General features: G+C 40.1%; 1 protein-coding gene across 1 annotated transcript in view; it reads right to left on the reverse strand.

The window, feature by feature from the left end:
- The window catches only part of ube2j1 (ubiquitin-conjugating enzyme E2, J1), a 35,955-nt gene that overhangs the window by 17,036 nt on the left and 567 nt on the right, over window positions 1-18,352 (reverse strand). The window contains exons 2-4 of the mRNA XM_035143913.2: window positions 4,765-4,838; window positions 3,356-3,487; window positions 2,735-2,819 (exon numbers count right to left, since the gene is read on the reverse strand). Coding sequence (XP_034999804.2) covers window positions 2,735-2,819; window positions 3,356-3,487; window positions 4,765-4,838 — 291 coding nt within the window. The remainder of the gene's footprint in view (window positions 1-2,734; window positions 2,820-3,355; window positions 3,488-4,764; window positions 4,839-18,352) is intronic.

Genomic DNA, 18,352 nt, shown 5'->3' on the forward strand with positions numbered 1-18,352 from the left:
TAACAATAACCTGCATCTGCTGAAAAATCCTTGACTTTGAGAGTTAAACATTTTTTACCCTTATTAAAACTGAGCTGCTGTGACTGACATCGGATAACAGAGCTCTACACGCCTTGTCAAATTATGTAGTTGCATTTGCAGACTCATAACGTAAATTGGACTCCACTGTCATTAAATTAAGTCACCAGAAAAATCAAAGTTAAATTGGAAAGTCATCTGAGGCAGCAGCAGCACATTTTACTTTAAAAACAGCAGTCTTCTGAGAAACGGGCCAACTTTCTAACTTTTGAATCTTCTCAGCTTCTGAAAAAGATGAATGGATCAGTGTGTGTGTGTGTGTGTGTGTGTGTGTGTGTGTGTGTGTGTGTGTGTGTGTGTGTGTGTGTGTGTGTGTGTGTGTGTGTGTGTGTGTGTGTGTGTGTGTACTATACACCTGCTTCTCTTCCTATTTGCAATCCTTGAGAATGTAACATAAAAATGCATGACACATTTATTGTAGAATAAATATTCAAATTCTGGCACTCTTACAGTATTAAATACAAATAGCCCAGGAAAACAGCCGGAGGAAAAATAAATAAACATATTCATGAATAAGTATATATGTATGTATCTATCTAAAGAAATAGGAATATGTAAAATGTGAAATTATAAATCTTCTTTAAAGTGACATCAGAGGGAATTTTTGAATTACTTCACACTTCATTAAATGCGTTGGCGTAGCACACAAAGTGAAACAGCAGCCAACAGCGGTGAGCATAAGCAGGGAATCACTGCAGCTGGTCTCCCTGTGACGTTCACAACTCAGAGTAATCATCCAGCCGGGCCTCCTGCGCTCAATCCAAACAGGATGAGACACAACTTGTACACACAGGAGGGGAAGTCAAATCTCTAAGGCATGGCCAGCCATGTGACCAGTGGCATGTTGGCAGAAAGAAGTGTAAAGCATCCATTGTTGTTGAATTAATTGTGTTATTGATTTGAACTTTTGTTTTTGGTTAAAAGAGGAAACCGGTATGGGAAAAAATTCTTTGAGGTAAAATGCACCGTCTCCCACTGAGTTCCCGCTGATTGAAGTCCCACACTGGGAAGTAACATGAAAGCAAAACTCAGCAAAAGGATGGATTACCAGTAAAGAACTAAAATAAGTTCTTGGAAAAAAACTTTTCTTTGACTTTAGAGGTTAAAAAAGGAAAACAAGCCTTTATTTAGCCAGGTTAGTCCAGTAGTCAACAGTAAAAGTAATTAACTTTAATAACATTAAAACTGGTTTATTATATTACAGTTACACACACACACACACACACACACACACACACACACACACACACACACACACACACACACACACACACACACACACACACACACACACACACACACACACACACACACACACACACACACACACACACACACGGTTCAACTGCAGGCTTAAAAACTGAATTAATTTGTTATTTCCCCAGTTTTATAAATATCTAATTTCATACTTTACAAACTTTTTGTGATAGCTCCTGGTATAATTTGCTGATCAATGCTTCTCCATGTTTGTTTGTTGTCTTGATTAATTTCCACAGCACTACTGGCTTCAGTAAAACAACAGAGCCATGACTGCCTCAACACTCTGCTGCTTTAATTAATTTTTTCTAACTGGAAAACACTCTGCATGCATAAACTATTTCCAGTCATTTCCGTTTTGCCAAATTTGGGAATGCTGATATTCTGCACAACACTTCCAGCTGAGATGTTTAAATAAATAAGCGTACTTGCACCTCAAAGAGCACAGTTTCTTCTGTTCCTTTTCCTTTGAAATATTTGCAGGAACTATTTCGTTTCCCCGATAGCAGCGGTAACAGTATTGAAATAAAAATAAAGCTAAGAAAGGCAATGACTTTTTTTTAAAAGAGAGAAAGTCAGAAGCAGAATGGCAAATATGAAATGACAAAATGAGTGCATGTTTGTTATACACAACATGTAGTAATACCAAAGTTTGGAATTAAAGTAACAAATAATATCACCCCAAACAATGTCTTTTTCCCTGCTTTTATTAAAAACTCATTATTTGTTTGTGATGGCGACATCCTGAGTGTTATTACGTCCACTAAGGAGGTTATGTTTTCGCCACTGTGCTTCGGCTTGTATGTTTGTTTTTTGGCAGGATTAAGCTACAAATACAAAACGGATTTCCACGAAACTTGGTGGAAGGATCGGACATGGGCCAAGAAAGAATTTTGGTGCAGGTCCAGAAAAAATGGTTAATCCAGGAAATGTTGGTTCTGTTTCTTTAACATTGTGAGATAGGAAATTAGTCATTTTTACTAATTTTCCAAGAAATAATTGATGGATCTTGATTTTATTGTATTTTTTTAATCAGTGAAGTGATTAAATTTAAGGGGACTGTTGGGCCTTGGTGGAGGTATGTGCTCTTCTGAGTGCCATTCTAGAGTGTCATTATCTGAAAACTGCTTTTCATTGGAGAATTGAGCGTAATGCGATTTATGATAATAATGGACAGCATTATCACTGCTACTTCAAGCCGTCACTCAAGGTTCCTCCTCACAACACAATATATACAATATCTGTACTGAAAAATATCAAGGGCCAAAGCAGAGCACATCTGCAGATAACTGTTTTCCACACGTCTGCTGGAAATGTATGTGAATGGTCAAATTTGTGAGCTCTCAAATATGACATTTTTTCCAGAAGAACGTTTCAAGAGGAATGTGGGGCAACTTACTGCTCCAAGACGGCTGCCAGGTCTCTGGATGGTGGCCAGAGATGCTCAGGCAAATCTTCTTACCAACTTCGAATCTTCCGTTTGGCTAGGAGGGAAGATAATAAAGAGGAGGTGGAGGTGAGTATGTGGGTGGGGAGAAATGAATAAAACATACATTCTCGAAAGTTATGACAAGCAAAACTGACATGGGGGTTTGAACGAGTTGAGAGTAAGGAATGAGGAAATGTGGTCTGCTCTTCTGCAAAGTAAGAGTTTGCAAACTGAAAATATCATAGAAATATCATAGACAAGAGGAAAGAATATGTTTCAATCACAACAATTCAAGAGTGCTCCAGCTTTTATCAGGCAGCAATTAGTGCAAGTGTCACACAGCTGTCTGAACACAATGACAAGATCTCATGTTCTCTTTAAAGAAGTGTGGATCCCTCTGACAGTTTGGTGACAGCCCGCGCTTTACTCTGACAACTGTCACCACGTGTGATGCAACTAGAAATGGCTGAAGGTTAAATGACATGCTGTCCTTTTTCAACTCTTTGATCATTTGATGCGATGTTTCCCCGTTCAGCTTCCGCAGGAGACTAATCGGATGTGAGAGAGCCGTGGCCTTTGGCCGCTGCTTACTGTGAGGAGGATGATGCTGGGGGGCTTCATGGGGTACTCTGGGGGAAGCACGATCCTGCCGTGGTAAACGCCACCATCAAAATCTGAATCTGGAGGCCCGCGTACGGAGAAGTGCCATTCGAAGAGGTTATCCTGCAGAGAGAAGAGGAGGGAAATGTCACATCGAGCACATGCCACAGACATGAGGACCCTGTGACTTCTCATGGCTGTGTGAAGTGACGACACTGAGACCGACTTCAACTGTGCAACGTGAAATTTTACTCCCACAGTGGTTTGATGTGCTAATGTTAAGCAGTTATATAAATCCTCATCCCCATTCTTCAATTAAAATATATATTATATATGTGTGTCAACACACACATAGAAACATAAAATTGTACCTTCATACATCAGTAGCAACTTGGGGTTTAACTTCCTCTTCCTTCCTTCTCACATTAAAATGTAAATAACAGAAGCCAGGGAACATTTCATCAAACTGTAAGAATCTGTTTTGTTAAATATGATGTTTACATTGGACAGTTTGGAATGCTCTAATTAGTTTTCTCTTTCTTCTTTAACTAACGAGGAAAGTTTGTTCAAGACCATTGTGATCTTCTGACTGTTTGTGTTTCCTGACTCACCTGGCTTTTATTTTGTGATGTCACCATGTTCTCAGATGTCATTAGTTTGGTGAGTACAGTTTTATTACCTCTGCCAAGGAAGATATGTTTTCATTGCTGTTTGTCTGATTGTTTATTTGTCTGTCAGTAGGATCTCTCAAAAAACTACAGAACCCATTTCCATTTAATTTTGTTGAGGGATGGGACATGACCCAAGAAAGAACCCATTCAATTCCAGAGCTGATCTGGATAAACAGGTACAGGATTTTTTTTAACTTATTTAAAAATTGCGAGGTGGAGCATTAGCCTAGGTGGATATATACACTCCCTGACTGGCCTCTGAGTGACAAGTGATGGATATGATGAACAAAACTTCAAGACAGAATTTGACTGAAAAAAAAATGTTGACACAAAATTCCCCACACTAAAAATATTTGGTTCTTGCATTCACTAAAGCGAATAAACACGCTGTGTTACTCTGCGGGGGAAGCCAGTGTAGTTGGTCTGTGTGGGTCCACATGATCATCCGTAGGTGCACACAGCTCAGGGAATTTCTGGATGACTCATTTCCAGCGTTACCTGTGGCTTTCATGAAATCGCATCATGCTAATATTTCGTTCAGGTTCAAATATTTGTAAATGACACAATTTAGTGTCTTCGTGTCTGTTTACATCTTTGCGTTGATGTTATATATGTAATCTGACTGCATGAAGAAATTGCTTGTTTTGGTGAACTTCAGCTGCTGATGTGAGCCTATGGTACAAATACTGACAGGTGCCGCAGCTGTGTTGGGTTCTGTGGTGAACTTACTTCCAGCGGCTGGGCGTGGTAGTGCTCTGTGGGATCCCTCAGTTCAGCAGCCTCCTTCATCAGCCTCTTCACCGCTGGTTTTTCAAAAGAAACAAAAAATAGAACAAAACACCTGAGGTTAGTACCTGCAGAGTAAATTATGATCATTAGCGCTTACATCATTGGTCGTTACCATTTTTTCCATTGGAGCGACACTGGCCGGGCCGTGAAAACACCAAATACCAAAACACCACATTGTGTTCCAAGCTACTTCACCTGAGACCAGAAAGTTGCATTATTCAAGACAAAAGGTTGGATCTGTGGAGGACAAATACACAATTATTGTCCTTCCCTATATTTCCTCTGCTCATTTGTATGGCTCGAAGCTTTCTTGTCTTACTCTGACCACCTGCAGTTTGCCCGCTATTCCCCAGTGTGATGTCTTCCTTTTGATTTTCGGCTGCTACATGCTCTGACTCTTCATTTCTCCCTGTCTTGCCACAGAGCCTTGTTTCTCCCCATCTGGCTTGTGACTTTGATTAGAAAACCATTGATTTGTATTGTTCATGCACTGAACTTTAACAAGCGTGAGACATTGCTTTAGCCGATTATGTGACGGTGCTACATGAGTGAACCAGGTTGCCAGATTGTTTTCCTCACCTTTCACTCTGTAGAAATATTTAGACATTTAGATATAATAAAAGCTCAAATATACATGAAACATTTGCATATAGGGCCAACACAAAAGCTGGCAACACCACAGTGAGTAAGGATTCTGTGCCATACCTCCATCTCGTGTATGAACTGTTTATACTTGTACTTTAGAAATTATGTATATTGGCTCCATTGTCATAATTATTTGCTGCCCTGCCTCTGTCACTATCGCAGCACAAAGCCTAACTCCATTGTACATCCTCAGAATTTGCAGCAGTCCACCACCATGTCTACAATTCCACCCAAATGTCTGGGCCAAGATTCCTGAAATCCCTGATGTAGTGAGCTTCAAATGTGCTGTTCTCCTGGGTAACAGGATGCTAACACAGATGGACAGATGAGAAAGCATGCGGAGGGATAGGACTCCAAGAACTGACGGTGCAAAAAAAAACAACACACTCACTGTCACAGTCTTTCAGACAGTGAGAGGAATAGGCTGGAACAACAATGCATCTTCACACATCTAATCCAAAAATCCCGTTTGGAACTGATTGTTTCTTCACAACTATTCAATTAAACTCTTTTGCACATTTTGATCCTACTAAGCCTTTGGGGGGCCGACTGGCTTCCTGCATGATTAAATGCATCAAATCGAGTTTGATTAAGAAAACATTTTTTTGCAACTTGAGAGGAAGAACCCATTTAGTCACCATGGATATCTAAGCTAAGAATGTATTATTTTATCTAAATTATTCATAATTTCCCTTGTTTCTCAAGAATATTTCATCATATTTATATAAGAAGCCTCCCTGTTTTCTGATCTACTTTTGTTTGAATTTTCTGTGAATACAAACTCATCCCCCTCCTCCATGTTTACAAGAACATTTCCATAGCACTAATTCCAACACACTCATATCATACTCACCACTTGGCTTCTTGCAATTAATCTTTTTAAAAGCTGACTAATTAATTCCAGTAAATTCAACTTGGCTGTTTGAATTTTTTTGTCAGCCGTTAAGCTGCTGTCACAATACAAGCTTTCCAGCCTCCCTTTCCTGGTATGCTTTTAATGTGACATGGCACTGGGTCATCCACAATTGGTCTTCCTCGTGTAAAGGTCCGCAACACTCAGCCAGACAGTTGCCAGATAGATTAGAAGAACTGGGAACAAGACAGCAGTGTGGCAGAGGTTTTTTTTGTACTGATAATTGTTACTCAGTATCTGAAAAGTCTTTATGGATGTGTTTACGTTTCTCTAGCAGGCTTTAAGTATCTGCAGCCAGTATTGTGCCTTATTAGCAGGGACTTAAGTTTGAAGCACTAGGACAAAAATAAAAAAGAGCAAAGTCAAAACAACTTGAATTATCAGCATGATTAATCGAGTGATCAATTAATTGTATGTCAGGTTAATAAATATGAATTACCCTGCATGCTGGTGATGCTGGGTAATTATTGAGGTCAACAAAAAAAAAACATTTTCCAATTGATCTCCTTAGACATCATGCATAGTTCATGTATGCTTTTTCACGGTGTCTCTGCATTCAATAGCACAAAGATGTATCATCTGCATCATCAACTGTGTCATCATGACATCAATGTGAAGTTCAATATTATATTTAAACTTTTGCAACCCATAAGATTTACGATCCACAGCTTATACCAACCAATTATTATATAACTGATGTCATGACATACATACAAAATTTCAAAATAAAAAAAGTTAATATTGCCTGATTGAGGTATATACAGCACACAAAGGATATACATCGCCGCTCTAATGGTTTACATTTTTTACTGTCTTTATAGTGAAGATATGTCCACCTTCCCACTATGCTATCTCATCTTTTAATATTAAAAGTTATAATAATAATGAATGAATCAATTTGCTTATTGCAAGGACAGGATATACCTTATTGTTGGTGTCAGTACATTTTGCCTGTACCCACATATCACTCAAGTTGAAAGATTGTTGTAAATTGCTCATTGGGGATTAGTGGATGATTAGCAGATGCTTCGTGCTACAAACACAGCTGAACTTGTAACCCTGGCTCAAGGCAAAAAGAAGAGTAAACAAGTTTTTTTTGTTGTTGTATTTAAGAGGTCAATCTCTCCCCATGGCAGCATTTGAGTAAGTTGACGTGCAGATGCAATGGGCTTTCAGAATGAGGGGGCCAGAAGAACATCTGCTCGTATTAACCCTTGTGTCATGACCTAGCCCGCAGCACACTCAGACCGTTTGTGTTAATCTGAATACAAACTACCTCATCACTATAGGAAGGAGAGTTACACAAGTGTGGTGGTGGTGATGATGATGATGATGATGATGATGATGATGATGATGATGATGAAACACTGACTACTACGATGCGAGTACATGGGGGCAACACAACAACAGGTGCTGATGTCTCAGTCTCAGCCTCACGTTAACAGTGCTCATCACCAGTTTCAAAGTAGCTGTTGAGCAATAGGAAAGCAAGGTCAGTTTGCTTGCTTTTGCCGTCTCGTGGGATGCCTCTAAAGCTCCAGCTACCAGCTACCGCTGCACAGCAAGAGGAAACAGAATGAGGCTGAAAATTGGAAAGTAATTGTGACAAGGAAAGCAGAACTAAGAGGTATTCATGGAGGCAAAATTGATTTGGAATCCAATCGAGCGTGGATTGCTGGGGAGTTGAGCTAGAAATGGAGACTGCGAAATGAACACAGGAGAGGAAGATGAGGGGCAGCAGTGGGGATGGGTGGGAGGACAAATAACAGGGTGGAAGGCCAGGAAAGCTGGGAGGATGTGCAGGCTGCAGAGGGTATGGGATGAGGCAGTGGAGCAGAGAGATGGTCTGACACCACGCAGCTTTCAGGGCACGTGCGCTGTCTTATTCCGCCCAAGGACAGACACTCTGCAGTGGAGATGTGAACCTATCGCAATAAGTCCACACTAGAATGGGGAGTGGGTGGTCTGCATGCATTTTTATGGCTTTCCTTACCTCCTCTTGTTTTAACAAGCAGCGGGGGTCACAAAGTGCTTGCAATCTTACTCAAGCTAAAAAAAAGACACAAGAGCAGATGAGAAACTGATCTTATGTAAATAAATCGAACGTCCGTGCCTCAGACTACTCGTGTATCTAGACCCACAGCTGATAAGAATACACCTCGTGTTTTTTTAATTTTGCATTGCACAAATCTTTCCCAGGGTGATAAACGTTGCCTGCCCAGATAGGTGTCTGTACCCCTGAATGAGAACTCCAAAGCACAAGAGATCTTGGCTATATTTCAATCAGAATGATAAAATAACCTGCTTGAGGGATGTTACTGGTAATGTGTGATGGCATGCGCTTTTAATGTTGTGGGTTTGATTCTACCGCCTCGCATCATCTCTGCTCTATCAACACATATGCGTGCATACATAATTCCTCCTTCATCAGTGACAGTCTGTCAAGTTTTCAGGAAAAAAAAAACAAGCATAAAACCCACCAAATTAAATAACAGACAGGAAGCTTGACTGTGCAGAGAATCATCAGTGCACCTATCCGCAAACATCTGAACATGTGTCTGCGGTGCTAAACTGTTTGAGCTCCATCCATCCGTCAACCGTGTCAACATTTCGCATTCAGAAATTATGAGGCAGCTGCGGGGCAGACTACTTGTTCACAACCTGTAGCTACAAGCTGAAAATGAGATTGGCAGCAGAGGAAATTCAATTTTCATTAAATGTATCTGAGACCACTGCAGCAGTAACTTTAAAAGCCTCATTTTTCATGGGCAACTTGCTCAGTTGCATCGTGAAACTGATGCAACGAGCTCTGTTCATCTTGTTGAACTACAGAAACAGAGCCCTCTTTCATTCCTGATTGCTTTATTTAAAACAGGGACAGTATATATTATATATATATTACAACAGATTCATAAAAATAAATTGTAATATTGATTCATAACACATATAGCATCAGCATCCAAGTTTCATAATAGTATTGAATCAGGAGATAAGCGCATCGTTCTAGCCTTTTTCATGCACAACAATACATTTTCTGGACTGACCAGTGTGTAGACATTCAGAGATCCGCTCATGTGACTGACTGTCTTTCAACTATTAACATTTAAAGGTGATCAAATTAGTACACAATTATTTGTAGTGATAGCATTCCAGAGTTTTGTCTCTGTAATTGACAAAACAGTTTGAGCAAACTTTTTTCAAGCAGTGTTTTGTATAAATCTTTATATCACTCTAATCTAATCTTATTTCACCAAAATTATTATTTCTCATCACGTGCCCCTTAGGCGAGAGCATAGAGGCGTGAGCTTGTGCGGTGTGTGAGCGCGGCTCCGGGCTGAGGATATCAGAGGACATTTAGGCTAAAAACATGGTGTAAACGACGCCGTTTTGAGTCGAATGTTAATGTCGTGGCTGACGGACACTTGGATGACACCACAGGAGCAGCATGGAGGCATTTTCTGTTTTTTTCTGTTGGTTTTTTTACGTTTGAAGACGTGGTCACCCAGTTACTTCAATTGTATTGGATTTGGCTGCAACGCTGTTTACCCCTGAAACTTCAAAAGTGTTTTGTCGACTCCTCCATCCTCCTCCATCGGCATAGTGGTGAGTAGATAATGAGTGAATTTTCATTATTGGGTGAACTATCCCGTTAAGGTCTTTAGCTGAGTACAGACACCAGCTTGCAGAGAGTGTATTTTGGATGCTTTGGAAAAACAGCACATAGAAAATCTTAAAACTCAGATTTCTCATGTAGGATAAAAAATACTAGATACGGGTGGTAAAAGTTCTCCGAAGGTAGCCTGGAGCCAATCTCACAACACTGTAAAGGAGATGGGCACCTTTGATGTTAGGCACAACAAACAAGTGTTACTGTTAGAATTCCTATAAAAACCCAATAGTACAAACAGCTGGTAGCCTGGAGTGCAAGAATCAAAACTCACAGTGTTCTGAAAATGTTCCTGTGGACACAGGACTGCTATTCAAGAGAGAACAAGAGTGTGGTGCGAGGAAAATAAATAATCACTGAGGGGAAGAGTGAAGGAGGGGAAAAAATGACAGCAATTAAAATGAAAAGATGATGAAGGAGCAAAGGCTGCAGGACATGTGTTGCGGAGCTGAAAGTTGGTGGAGGAAAGCAAAAGCTGTGGAGGTCTAATTCCTCTGTGTCTGTCTTTGTGGGTGTATACCTTTCATGATCGGGTTCCCACATACTTCTCATTTTTTAAATTCCACACTTTATTTATGATCTTAAATCCATGCTTGCACTAAAACATTTAAGTCTTTGCTCAATGTTCTATGCTGATGAAACAGTAGGTGGCATTATGGATGCTAACTAGGCCAAATTGCTCGACTGATTTTTCTTCAGAACAACAACATCTAGGTCGATTAAGTCAATGGCTTAACTTCTTCACTGTCACAAGCACAGTTAATATGTAATTATGTGTGTGCTGGGAGTCTGGGACATATCGGCAACATTTTGCATATTTTAGATTATTATTCTCCCTACTTAGAGCTTGAGAGAGAGAAAAATACATTTTATATAAATAAACATTGCCTGAAACATTGATCTGATGCGATTTGATGTTTCACTTTTGGATGACGGACGGACGGACGGACGACCCAAAGACATAATGCCTCCGTCCACGGTTATCTTTGGTGCAGCGGTATAACAATGATGACAAATTTAGCCTCATCTATTTTTACAAAACTGTGTAGGAAGCGATGTATGGCTCCAAATTACCACGTGTCCATTCTTACAACAATTTGACTTCAATATGTGGTTTAAGATGATCGAAAGTATGGCCTAAGTTATCCTGACAGCATAAATACCAACCAGTGACACTGGGCCTCATTAACATAGCAGCAGCAGCAGCAGCAGCAGTAAATGAGGCATTAAATTACACATTGTGACTGCGTGGAGGAGGACTGAGTCGGCAGAAAACACAGACTCAAGAGTGCTGCTGTGAGCAGGAAAAAACTATTTATGTGATCCTTCTTCCCAGTTATCAATCTTCACATATGATATGCACATATGTTGTTTATGTTATCACTTTTATGAATAATATAGATGCGTTTTTTTCTTACATCCAAAAAGAAAGACATTTCTCTGTCTGAAAAGTTTTACAATTCAATGCATTCTAGAAAATCTCAGTGGCGTGGGCCAGAAAGAAAGACAGGGACACTTTTAGGTGGCAGGTAGATGAAGAGGAATGGAGTCTCTGTGAGAGCTAGGGCTAAAAGCTATTCAGGTTAAACCATCCACTCTATCTTTTTGCCCGCAGGTTAGTCATGATTTCTCACTTTAAGAATCCATCAGTGCCCTGCAGAGGGGAATCAGGAGTGCTCAGAGGTGTGATGGACTATCAGGGCTGGACAGGCACTTCAGACTGAGAGATGAGCTACTTGGGAGAGCCAGCTTTGAACCTTATCCATCTGGATCTTCTGGGACAGTGGCTGGCCGCTCCAGCTTTGATGGCAGGGCCAGCTCTCCCTTAGGCTGGGACTCTTTCAGCTCCTCAGGTCAGGGACATGATATCCCTGTGTCTCGTCCAAATCTCAGTGGGAAGTGTTTGATTGTCAAATTATCCGTCAGTATACCTAGCCACCCACTGCCATGACTTCTATTTATTACCTTAACTTTATTTGACTGTTATGGTGTTTAACATGTGAGATTTACCTTTGTTGCATTGGCCGAATTGGTTTTGATAACACCAAAGTAAAGCTAAAATGACAATGGATTTTTTGAGGTGGGGACATGGGCAAAACAATTTTTCAAAAAAATATATTTGTTACAAGAATCCATTAAAGTGGGCTATTAAATAATGGAGAATATGATACTGTATAAGCTACTTTACAATTGAAAAAATAACCATATCAGTGTCTGGGAGGGGGTTTCCCGTATTGTTTTGTATTGGTTGCGCTTCATGAAAGGGGCGTGTACTTGCCACCATCACAAGAAGTCAAGCTGGCTATCATCCTAGTAAGGGAATAAGGCCTTGCAGCCCTGATTGAATAAGCAGTCATCATGACACATGCATTGATGTAGCATGTGCTCTAGATAAATACTGCATTGCCCAAAATTTAAAGACATCATTCTGAGAAGGATTAGGTGCTGTGGTTTACTCAGTGTATAATGGAGCCGGCCTGGATTGCCACACTGAGGATAAAGACGACTGGAGTATTAATGACAACAACTACTTGATGCTGAAATTCTGAAAAATCGGACAGAACCTGTTTTTCTACAGGAAATTAGGTTCTTCAAGTAAGGGACGATGTGACAACTGGTGCAAAAAGACATTGGGGAGGGCCATCACAGCAGACATGGAATCAGAGAAGAACATTGCAGTGCTCTAATTAAACAAAAAAGGGACATGGCTTGTGGAAGGTAAAGGCAGAGTCATACCAGTGAGGACAGTCCAAACAAGCAAACCTTTCCAAAAAGGGAGCAAGCAGGAATCCAAAGTCCAGAAAGTACAGTCCAATAATACAAACACGAATGACAGGGGAGAAACACTCAAAGCACAGGGTGGAAAACACAACACTCACAAACACAGGGTATAGGAGGTAAAACTCACAGTAAACAAAGGGGAACAGATATTTCAAAGTAAAACTGGAAGTCCAATGAAAAAGGTTCACAAGGGAAACAGATCATGGCAGACGACGGGCAGTGCAATAATCCTCCAAGGGTCAAATTTGAAGAGAAGAACTAGAAACCAGGCATAGTAAACAACATCAATAACACATGGAATGGCATCGACAGGTGCCGGTGCAGCAACAGGTCTGCAACAACTTGTGGAAGACAGGTGTATGGACATATTTTGCCTTTGACGCAGATTATAATTAAGACAAGTTACAGACAACTGGAATATATAAGCAAAACCAGAGCATTTCCATCAAAATGAAGAAACACCTCCAACTCGCACATCCAGATCTGTACAGAGAATTCAGGGTGAGTGAGTTTCTGTTTGACAGCATTGGGTCGAAATGACATTCTGTCAGCTGCCATCTGTTGAAGTGATGTTACACACACACACACACACACACACACACACACACACACACACACACACACACACACACACACACACACACACACACACACACACACACACACACACACACACACACACACACACACACACACACACACACACGAACATACGCCATCTTAAGCTGGGTGTTCAAAACATAAGTAGGCTACCATCATTCTGTCTGTCAAAATATAATGTTAACTTGTTAAATGAATATTATCCCACTATTGGTCAGACACCTTGTTGGTCAATTTTAACTACTGCTTGCACACAAGCTTTATGGAGGTGTGTGCGTGTTAGATCACTGTGTGAACAACAGCCTCTGTTATATTCTACTTTTTACTGTGATAACTCATTTGTTATTGAGAATCATTGAATTTCCCACTGGTGCCACCTTCCAAGTCTCTGGTATTGTGACATTTCGTTACTGGAGTATTTGACAGACATTACCGAGACTGCAACACTTCTCTCATCTTCTGTTAGAAGTACTTGAAGGCCACTGGGTATAGAGAGGAGAAACTATCACCAGAAAGAGAAATTATATGAAAAGATTTTGCAAACCCTTAGATCTGTATGTGATTGAATGGGCTATTTTCTAATAGTTAACTACTTATTGACTAGTTGACTTGACTTGAAAAACTCTGATAATAGCTAAATTGTTAGGACTAGATTTAACCACCACTGGTTTACAATACTGTATCTGAAACACTGTCTTATTTGCATAGTTTCATATCATGAATTTAGGTATGCCTCTACCAAAATCCTGTGCATTTAATAATGCTTTATTTATCACTAATCAGCCACACTTTGTCACAGCAGGAGCTAAGTTAGTTACTTTCTGCTCTGCAGTATTAAATTGCTAAGTTAGTTACAATGTAACCAACATGGCACTTCCTTAATGCATTTTCACAATAATTAAAAACAGAGGTAGGTCTTTACTGTCAAACAGCCACAGGAACTAAAAAAACTAATAGTGTTGATGATGCAGTAACTTAACACACCTTGATTCCTCATGCTGTAAAAGTTTAACTTAAGATTGAGACATTTTTCAGCAAATGGATCATTACTATTACTATTATTATTATTACATCCCTGATAAAGCCCTGATGACGAAGATCAGATAAGGAGCAGACCAGAATACAGAAATCTGAGACTACATCTGATGAACAACTCTCAAGTGTTAAAAACAAGACAAAAAGGTTTAGCACAAGTAAAGAGGTTGAACTAAAGGCGTAGCTTGTCAGGTAACTTTCGGGCAAACCTCAAACTACCAACATAAATGAGCGGCACATCCTTCCACACATACCTGCCCTGTGGAAAACAGGTCAGCTTGCCTCATAATCTGATGTGAGGTGCATACAGTTTCTATTCACAGTAGTAATTCTACATGAGTGGCTCTACATATATTCAATACGTCAAACGTGATGGCTGCTCCCTATGGTTAGTCAACTATTCAACATTGAGTACTCCTCCACCACATTCGACTATAATATGACCTTTACTACGAAAAGAGAACAGAACTTCCTGCATTGACAGGTCATATAGATAATACATTGCAGACTGTCCGGTATGATGGTACTGTAATTCCTAGGGATGCTGAAGAGGAGAGGGGAAGGCGTTCAACATCGTCTCTGCCAATATCTGGATGCATTTTGACAGCCGCTTCATTTCCCATGCCCATTTTTGGTTCGTCCTTCCGGTAACAGTAAGCAGAGATGACAAGGAAAAGCCCTTTCCCACACTAGTGCCTCTGGCCTCTGTTGAGTTTGCAGAGGTCCAGTCAGTAGCTAAAGGCAATAGGGCGATAATCCTTGTATGCCACATCATCTTATATAACACACATTTTGAGTGTTTGCCACCGGGAATGATTCATAGCTGGTCCAGAGGGGAGAGAGAGGATACAACTGCGTAATACAAGCCAACCCCAAAGATGAAAAAAAGCATAGAGCCCAGGGGAGGGGGGGTAAGAGACTCTTCCAAAGTCTGAGCTTTTTTTTAAATTTTTTTTATTGCTTTTCAGCAGCTGCTGCTTTCACCACGTTCAGCTAAAAGGTAAAGCCAGGGGTACAAAGAGGAACTAATCCCACTCTTTGAGTCAGCTCCTGAATTTTGTGAAAGGAGTATGATAAGGTACAGTAAGGAGGGATGGAATGAAGGAAATTTAACACACCAGGCTAGACAGCGCACCAACTAGAACAAAATGAAAAATACACCAAACAGCACTGTGAATGTGACCGTCGGGCTCCTGCACAAAAAAATTAAAAGGCCAGCCAAGAGTCAACAACGAAAACAGCTGGCAAACTCTGGGCTTGTGTCAAGGTTACAGCACCAGGGCACGTTGATTTCCAAAATATACATTTTCCGAGACCATCATCATAATTTGTGTTCTTCCACGTGGATGAAGGCAGGACATTTGCATGAAGGGAACACAAACAAACACGTAGGAGAGTGAACATATCACAGAACATGCAGGACGACTCTGGAGCACTGCCCTCCAGCAGCAGCAGACTCACCAGCAGCTTCATCTCTGCTGCAGTGGTTGATTTGGCTCCTGTCATTTGTTTCATTCTCAGATTCAATCCTGACTAGATCAGGATTGTAATCTGTGACGATTTGTAACTTCTTTGATTGTAATTCTTGTGTGGGGTAACGGGTTATCATGTTCTCCCCATGGAAGCATGGGTTTTCTCTTGGTACTCTGGTTCCATCCCACAGTGCAAAGAAATGCAGGTTAAATTGTTCGTAGGTGTGAATGTGAGCATCAATGGTTGTTTGTCTCTATATGTCAGCCCTGCAACAGACTGGAAAACTGTCCAGTGTGTACCCCACCTCTCTCAGCCAGTGTCAGCTGGGCTTGGCTCCACCAAAGAGATAACTGCCATTGTTAATAAATGGACGATACACACCGCAGGGCTGAATCACTTAACACAACAAACTAATTTTATTATCAAGTCACTAATAAATTGACAGATCAACTGAAACTTTGGAATGAAATTAATGATTTAACTACAAAAACACTGTTGGGGAGACTTGGCAATGTGAAATGGAACAGCACACTCTTTTCTTTTCACACTACCACTACAACAAAGCACTGAAGACCATTTCCCACCTTTCTATTTCTTCACACTTTTCACTATGATTGAACAAAAAAGGTCACAGGTCATCACTAAGGCATCAGCAGACATGTGTGGGCTTTGTAATTCTGAAACTGAATATTAAACTGAAACCTGGACAAACCAGTTCCAGCCCAGTGGCTTTAAACAAATAATGTATGCCTGTGGGTAGTAAGCACCTGCTTGTGCGTGTACTGGTATGTGTGTCCTTGGAGCAAGAGCTGTAAACTAGTAGAGCAAACAGTCAGCTTACACGATACGCCAACTTGTGATACGTGGCATGAACTCAGTGCTTTATTTATTTTACTAGATTTTTTGTCTGTTGACCTCATAACACATGCTATTGGATAATTTCCTGTTGGAAAATTCTGATGTAAATGTATAATACTACTAATGTAGAACTTTTCCACAATAAAATGTTTACAAATTACTTCACTTTTTTGATAGTATGTTGAGTTGTTTATTAACATTATCATAAATATCCCAGCAATCAAAATAACCTGTCCAAATGTCAATAAACCTAAAAGTCAGATTTGCCGATGTATTGACATCGACTGAACCAAGGTTCATGTCTTTGTTACATTGTATATATTTCATCTGGTTAGTTTTGTTTTCACTTTAAAATGTAGGTAGTGGACTAAAGAATTTTGTGTGACACATGTATGTCCTGTCATCATCACCTACATGTGCTGCGTTTATCTATATGCTTGACACTGACTGGTTTGTAGACATGTGTCTGACATCAGCTACAAAGTGTTTATTCTAATCAATGCTGCAAATACCCTTATCTTTCTGATGTTCTACACGTGATATCTATTGCACTTCTGTCCGTCCTGGGAGAGGGATCCCTCACATGTGGCTCTCTCTGAGGTTTCTAAGTTTTGTTTTTTTGTTTTTTCCTTACTCTAGTTGAGGGTTAAGGGCAGAGGATGTCACACCTTGTTAAAGCCCTATGAGACAAATTTTGATTTGGGAATATGGGCTATTTGATGATTGATCAGCCTGTTGTCAGAATGGCCATCGTATGAAAACGTTTTGAATAAAGTGCACATATATAGTTTAATAGCTAAAATGGACCGGTTAATTTTGTTGATTTCATTGCCACTGATATATCATTAAGGTATTACTGCCATCAACATGAACATCCTCTTCATTCAAGCATCATATCGTTGATGGACAAGACTGCATGCAATCCTGCAAACCGCTTTTGTTTCTTCTTCTTTTGTTTAATGGTGTCTAAACCTGCTGCAAAGTGTTTTCACACTGCAAACATCACAGGCAAATCAGAGGCCATTTTCACATCGGTTATTTTGGTTTGGACTAAACTGATAGATCTGAAAGTCAGACCAAACAAATTAGTTATAAAAGTGCTGTATAGATAAGTTTACATTCACATAAGGAGTTTGAATCGTGTTTAAATATAATAAAGCCCCATCTATAGGTCAATCATTTCTTACACTATTTTGTTGCAAAAATCACAATTGAAAGGGTTAGGGTTTTAAAGAAAATCAAGCCTTACTTTTTCTCAAACTAATCACTAAGAAACAGATTGAGACTGTGGAACTAAATGATTCACTAAGAAAAGAAGACATCCACTGTCAGTAAATGTCATGACAAACCAGTTGTGACTCCTGCTGGCTGTTGCTACTCAAATCCAGGAAACCATTGTTTATGAAGGACTGAAGACACAGTACACAGGCAGACGTGTCCTAAACAAAGTGAAGCATAACACACCTCGACACCACATACCTCCAGGATGTTGTAGTTCCCATGAAGACTGAACGTGCAGTATTATTTTTGATCTGAACACTACATAGTGTGAAGAG

Source organism: Hippoglossus stenolepis, chromosome 20 (assembly GCF_022539355.2).
Source record: "Hippoglossus stenolepis isolate QCI-W04-F060 chromosome 20, HSTE1.2, whole genome shotgun sequence".
NCBI lineage: Eukaryota > Metazoa > Chordata > Actinopteri > Pleuronectiformes > Pleuronectidae > Hippoglossus > Hippoglossus stenolepis.